Source organism: Mustela lutreola, chromosome 9, assembly GCF_030435805.1.
Source record: "Mustela lutreola isolate mMusLut2 chromosome 9, mMusLut2.pri, whole genome shotgun sequence".
In the NCBI taxonomy this organism is placed as follows: domain Eukaryota; kingdom Metazoa; phylum Chordata; class Mammalia; order Carnivora; family Mustelidae; genus Mustela; species Mustela lutreola.
The window spans coordinates 43,142,105-43,149,441 of NC_081298.1; the positions used below are offsets into that span (position 1 = coordinate 43,142,105).

General features: G+C 45.0%; 1 protein-coding gene across 1 annotated transcript; it reads left to right on the forward strand.

The window, feature by feature from the left end:
* Positions 1–1,696: 1,696 nt before the first annotated feature.
* On the forward strand, positions 1,697–3,003 carry SMIM26 (small integral membrane protein 26). The gene is made up of 2 exons (XM_059132905.1): positions 1,697–1,875; positions 2,681–3,003. The coding sequence occupies exons 1-2, from the start codon at positions 1,758–1,760 to the stop codon at positions 2,845–2,847; spliced, it is 285 nt and encodes a 94-aa protein (XP_058988888.1). The 5' UTR covers positions 1,697–1,757; the 3' UTR covers positions 2,848–3,003.
* The last annotated feature ends 4,334 nt before the right edge of the window (positions 3,004–7,337 follow it).

Here is a 7,337-nt window from a genome sequence, read left to right on the forward strand (position 1 = left end):
TTACCAGTATTTGTTTTATGGTTCATGCTGTCTATATTCTAAAAAATTTTACCCATCCCAAGGTGGCAAATTTTTCTCATGTGTTTTCTCCTAGGTTTGTAGTTTTAGCTTTTGCATTTAAGCCTATGATCCATTTAGAGTTAAATTTTTGTGTATGGCAAAACAATTTCTAAAGGGTGGGAGAAGTGGAAAGAGCCCTGACGGACACAAAGATACAGAAGAAAATTATGTTTCTGTAGCTATGAAAGGAGCAGGTATGGTCAATGGTGTCAAATGCTTTAGAGATAAAATTTGATTATGGCTGAAAAGTAGTTACTGGATATGGCAATTTACTGAATGTCCACGGTATGGCAAGTACATCACTTCTGCTCTCAAAGTTAATTTGGTCTATTGGAGTGGTGGTAGATTATGCTTTGAATTTAGAAATGCATGGTTAAGAGAAAAGCTGGAAAGTAGGCAGAGTCAAAGTGATGAAGTTCTTGAACCTAGGTGAGGTTCGGTGGGGTGAGGTCTGGAGCCGATAACCAAGAAAGAATTCTTGACACATTTTGATGCAAAATGGCGGTTTATTAAAGCACGGGGACAGGACGGACCCCTGGGCAGAAAGAGCTGCTGCCTCGGGGATGTGAGGAGTGGCTGATTATATACACAGGAGTTGGGTAGGTGAGGATAAAGTGGGTGTTTAGAAGGGCTATCAGGGTAAAGAAGACTGTCAGGATATTGAAGGCCTGGTTACTATCAAGCCAAGGCTGTTTTTCCCTTTAATGAAGCACTAGCATGAAGACAATTGGGAGTTTCCTGGTGGAATGTCACATCCCTGCTATCAAGCGTCCTTGTTAGTGAGATTTGGGTTTAGAAGAAACTTAACTTTATTTACATTTCCTTCTACCTCGAGCTTCCTTCAGTTTTGTTTATGGAGGGGAGGGTGACATTAGGGCTTGAGGAACTGAATTGTTCCCCTCTGGAAATTTGGGCTATTGATAAGGTAACTTCTTTGTTGTAAATCTCAAGGACTTCTGTAAACCAAGGGAGACTCCTGTCTTGCAGGACTGTGATCTCTGCAAGCTAACTATTTGTTTTTCTTTTAGGGCAGTCAGGGGTGCCTGAGGAATGTCACACGTACTACCGAGGGGAGCAGGTGGAGAGGGGATGCAATTTTGCTTTGTCCTCAGCCAGCCTCCTGGTCCCTCATCAAAAGGAGATGTGTTTTTGAGATGTGAGTAGAGTTAGAGCGTAATCCTGAGGAGGCAGTAAAGCATAGGACCCAGACCAGTGGAAAGATCAACTTTGACCAGAGGGGACCCAAGGCTCATCCGGACTGGGTTCTAGAAAGAAAAGTGGGGAAAGCTTCGGGGTTAGACAGGCATTCTCGCATATCTGAGAGCTGCTGGAGGAGGATACTTAATCTTTACAAATACCATCTGAATCCTGTGTAAGGCAGGTGTTACAATTTTCCACGCTACAAGCTTGTTCAGAGAAATTGTCATTTGCTGTCACGTGGTAGGCGAGGCTGTTCCTCAGCAGCTCAGCCCAGAAGCCCCCTGAACCCTACACCTTAGGGTCCAAGTGGCAGGGGGGTGGGGGGGTGGGGGGGGCACTTTCGGGACTACAAGCCCCAGGATGCATCCGGGCCATTGCAGGAAGTGGCCTCCCGGAATCGGCTCTCCATTGGAGGCGGCGGCGGTTGTGACGCGCCGGTAGGAAGGCCCGCCTCCGCCCTGGGCCTCCCGGAGTGGAAACCCTCCCCGAGCTGCATAATGCGCCCGGATCAGGCCACATCTTGGTACCGGCGGATGTCCGTGCTATATGGGTTGGGCGCTTGGACCACTGTGGGCTCCTTGTTTTATTTAAGCCGGAAAAAGCACAAGCCACCAGGTACGTACGACCTTCTGGCAGCCTTCGGTGGGGCGTCCTGATAGGGTCACAGAAGAGGCTTCGCTATGCCGCAAGGCACCGGGTTTATTCTGCAAAACCATTGTCGCGAGCAATTCGCTGTAGGGGAATGTGCCCGGAACTATCGTTTCAGCCCTATCTGCTGCTTGTTTATTTGATGCATCTGGGTAAGATTCCAGAGGGAATGTCAAAAACACGGGACGGTGATTTATTTAAAGAGGTGATGCCTCGGTGAGCCCGGTCACTGTTGGCGAGCAGTTTCAGCGCTTCCACCTGCCGAGGAGTATTAAAGTCTTCCAGGTTACCGGGCGGAAGAGGAAATCCCCGAGCCTCCAGAGAGGTGCTGGAGATTTGTAGATGCCTGCAGCGGATTCTAGTTGCCCGGGGCTGAACGGACGGAGTTGATGGGCGGGAAATATCCTAAAACTGCGGTTGCACAGATCCGAATGTACTAAAAGCCATTCGGAAAAGGAAACAGGAAAGCTGTTCTCTAAAAACCGTGCTGAAGATGACATTTGGCGTTGAAGATTATCAGCGGCCTGAAAGTACACGTGTCCAGTATTGAGCATTTAAACACGTTTCAGTGTCTATAGTTGTCATGTCATGTTTATTTTTTTTCCACAGGGAGAAAATAGTGTCAGGAATCTGACGGGGGTAGGGGTGATTCCTACCTTAATTTATTTTATTTCCTTCCAAGACTTAACTAATAATTTAACGACTGCTGTCTTAAAAGGTAATAATTCAGGTGTTCCTTTTTTTTTTTTTTTTTTTTTTTCTTTTTCCAAAGGTGATGAAGTGGAGCAAAAGGATGTCCCAAGAAATGAATTGCTTGAACCCCCGAAAGGGTTTTACTTGGAAACAATTGTCACATACAAGGAAGATTTTGTTCCAGTCACTGACAGGATTGTCAACTTTTTCAAATCGTGGACTGGTGGCCCTGGACGAGAATCGTGATTAACTGTGGAATGCTGAAAACTTTGGTTCAGCATATGCATTTCATGGAGGCCTTCCAATTTATGTTTATGAAAAGTGTATCCATTTAATTTAATTTTGCTGTAAAATATAAACACTCGTGGTATGCAATAAATAACGTCCTTGAGGAAAAGTCAACTTGGGTATTTCAGAGGTGTCCCTCATTGCTTAAATGAGTGAAAAGGTTGAAGTGAAATTTCATATTGAGCTTCCTTAAGCTGTTTTCTGAGACTATTTCACATAACTTTCTACTTCTTTCATGTTGCCGGCAAGTAGGGCTTTAGCACTGCTTTGAAGGTTACAATCACCCAATCTCCCACCTTCAGCCTGGGATTTATAGCAGCTCTTTAAGTACTATTGGGTACTTGCAAAGTATATTATAAACTAGATTTTGTAACTCCTGAATTAAAGAGACTTGACCTTCTTACTAGGACCAGTACAGGTACCTCTCATTCCTTCAGCAGATGTGGATTAAACCCCAACTGTGGTTACCAGTATTCTAGACATGGGGGATACAAAGTCAGGACAATGTGGGTTGTGCCCTAGAGTGCTGCACTGGTCTTTACTGTCTATTACCATTGCAAGTAAGAACCCCACACAAGTGAGCTTAAATCAGAAAGGAGGTGTTTATAAAAAATGTGTATGGACAGCTCAGAACTAAAGCCAAGTATGTTGAGGTCTTAGGAGAGCCTGGTACCCCACTCAGGAAGGCAGCCAGCCTCTCACTGAGCCTGCTTGGGCTCTTGTCTGCCTTGTTGCCTCTCTCGCTGCACACCAGCTTCTCTTCTCCCAAACCCCCATTCTGCAGTATTAGAGCTAGTCTGAGCAGCCTCTTCCCAAGCTGGTGTTTGGCATCCACTCTTGTGAGACTCAGTCACTTTTTATTAGTGCCCTGCCCTGTGGATTACTGAGTATGCCTGAAAGGCATTGGTGAGGCATCAGGGTGGCTCAGTTGGTTAAGCAGGATAATTTAGGTACCGGAGAAAGAAATGTTAGAATAGGATTTCTGGTTAATGTTCTATAGGGGGGTAAATACCTACACTTTGGGGTTTTGTTTATTTGTTTACCAGACAGGAATCACTTTTATCCTTATTGGCCAAAAATCCACAAGTTGATGTGTAACTTCACGAAACCTAGGCTTTTTTTTTTTTTTTTTAAGATTTTTTATTTTTACTTATTTGACAGCGAGAAATCACAAATAGGCAGAGAGGCAGACAGAGAGGAGAAAGCAGGCTCCCTGCTGAGCAGAGAGCCTGATGCGGGACTTGATCCCAGGACCCTGACATGACCTGAGCCGAAGGCAGAGGCCTAACCCATTGAGCCACCCAGGTGCCCCTAGGCTTTTTTTTTAAGATTTTTATTTGTTTATTTGACAGAGATCACAAGCAGGCAGAGAAGCAGGCAGAGAGGTAGGCAGAGAGAAGGAGGGGAAGCAGGCACCCCGCTGAGCAGAGAGCCTGATTCCAGGCTTGATCCCAGGACCCTTGGATCATGACCTGAACCGAAGGCAGAGGCTTCAACCCACTGAGCCACCCAGGCGCCCCTAGGCTTTTTGTTTTTAAAGATTTTATTTATCTATTTGAGAAGTAGAGAGAGCATGAGATGGGGGGAGAGTCAGAAGAAGAAGCAGACTCCCCAGCAAGTAGTAAGTCCAATATGGGACTCGATCCTGAGAGTCTGGGATCATGGCCATGAGCCCAAGGCAGTTGGTTAACTAACTGAGCCACCCAGGCTCCCGAAACCTAGGTTTTTAATCACAGGTAAATGATAGGTCAAACTGAGGGACATTCCCCCCGATAACTAAGGAATCTTTGAGTGGGCCTATAAAAGAACTCTTGGGCCCAATTCCAATTTGCGCGCGCATGTGTGTGTGTGTGTTGTGTGTGTGGTGGGGGTCCAGACACCACAGCAATTCTTGGGAACCATTTGGGGGTGTTCTATAATTCAACTCCATTCTGACGCTATCTACCCAGAGATAGCATCAGATTCCACAGGTCAAGGGCTCAGTCTTGCAAGACTGTCACCTCCCCCCCAAGATCACAATCACAGCCCAGGTCCTCCTCACCTGTGCTTCTTCCTGTGGCGGTCAGCTTTTCCAACAACACCCTCCTTGGACTTGAGACACTAGTCTCAAGCCTAGGTTGTTACCTGTTCTTTTGACCATCCAGCTATAGATCGAAGGTTCCCAAGACCCCCTCCTTGAGTTCAATTAATGTGCTAGAACAGCTCATTGAACTCAAATATTTTACTGACTAGATGACAGAATGTAACTCAGGAGCAAACAGATGGGAGAGATGCACAGGGCAAGGTGTGGGGAAAGTTCCCTGTTCTTTTCCAGCATGCCTTTCTCCAATCTCCACGTGTTTACCAGCCAGGAAGTTTTCAGAACCCTGTCCTGGTCCCCTGGGTGGCTCAGTTGGTTGATCGACTGCCATGGGCTCTGGTCATGATCCTGTAATCCCAGGATCTAGTCTCACTCCCAGCTCCCTGCTTGGTGGGGAGTCTGCTTCTCTGCCTGGCCCTCCCCCATCTTGTGCTCTCTCTCTCTCAAATAAATAAATAAAATCGTAAAAAACAAAAACAAAAACAAAAACCCAACACCAATCCTGTCCTTTTGGGTTTTTATGGAGTCTTTGTTACAGAGTCATGACTGATTAAATCCTGGGCTATTGGCAATGGAACTCAATCTCCAGCCCCTCCCCACTCCCCAGGGGTTGGGGTTGGTACTGAAAGTTCCCACCCTCTAGTCATATGATTGCATCTCCTGACAACTAGCCTTCATCCTTTAGGTGGGGTCCAAAAATCAACTCATTAATGTAACAAAAGACATACTTATCACTCTCATCACTTTGGTAATTCCAAGAATTTTAGGAACTCTGTATCAGGAAAAAAGGAAGACCAAATACATAGTTCTTATTTCAGGTCACAATATCACTGCTTGTTAAACACAGTGCTCCATAATGACATTAAATGTACTTGCTATCTTTCTTTTCACCTAATACTGCAAGTTTTGGAAAATTTTCCTTTACAGCACTCTGACAGAACTCCATCATTGGCAGGCCAGGAGTCAGTGACTCCATTGCCAGGCCTGCCCAAAGACTATAGTGAGTCAAGGGTCAAATCCAAGGTAAGGAGGTAATTTGAGTGGGTTTCATGGAAGGGATCAGGCATGCATGGTGGGGTTGGGGAAGGGTGTCTTTCTGGTGATATGATATCAGAGGACTATCTTGCCATAGTTTTCTATTTTTTTCCATCACAGATTCAGCATACATCAAAATGCCACATGAGATTCTCCTGGACTTAGTTTCTTTTTAGAGAAGAAAATCGTACAATTTTGTACTAATGGAACCAGAAATATGACCAAGTGGCAGAAGTCAAAGAAGCAACAGAGTTAAGGTTCTCCTAAGCATTAGAGATCCACCAGTTGGAGCTAAAAAAAAAAAAATCATGCTTTTGTGGGGGCACTGTGTCCAATGTGTCCTAGCACGCAGAGTGTTGGCTTTAAACATTCAGGGGAGGGTCCTGTGGGAGGCTGAGTTGGCAAGCAACTGCCTTTGACTCAGGTCATGACCCTGGAGTCCTGGGATCGAGTCCCGGGATGGAGTCCTGCATCAGGTTCCCTGTTCAGCAGGGAGGTCTGCTTTTCCATCTGACCTTCCCCCTTTTATGTTCTCTCTCTCTCATTCTCTCTCTTAAATAAATAAAATCTTAAAAAAAAAAATTAAGGGGAGCTCTGCTTCGCCTCTCTGAATTAGACTTTTAAGATGAATTACATGATCTATCATTTCCAAAATGACAGATATGGCCCAGACAGAGATGATGGATATGTCATTGTAAAGATATGCTTATTTGCAAATTTGCTTCAAGATCAGTTTCTGAGAGCTGTATTACATTTACTCCTTGCCACAATCTGAAGAAGATAGTCTTCCCAACTTTACAGATAAAAAGACAGAGGCTAAATGAGTTCTAACCATATTCCTAAGGTCACACAGGGAGTGGCAGAGATGGGACAGAAAGTGAGGTTTTTCAGGGGCCAAAGCTGAAGCCGTTGTCATTATGCTAACTTTGTCTCATAAAGCAGTGAGGGAGCTATTGATGACAAGTTTTGGAAAGAAATGCTGAAAACTTTTTGTTTTCCTAGAATCCAAATGTCAGAAAGCTCAAGTTACCAGATTGCTTTATGCTTTTGTGAGGGGCAGATAACAAGTGAAAAACTACTATCAGGGCTCTATTAAAAATAAAAGTCCAGGGCGCCTGGGTGGCTCAGTGGATTAAGCCGCTGCCTTTGGCTCAGGTCATGATCTCAGGGTCCTGGGGTCGAGTCCCACATCGGGCTCTCTGCTCAGCAGGGAGCCTGCTTCCCTCTCTCTCTCTGGCTTCCTCTCTGTCTACTTGTGATTTCTCTCTGTCAAATAAATAAATCTTTAAAAAATAAATAAATAAATAAATAAAAGTCCAGTGAATTTTGGACC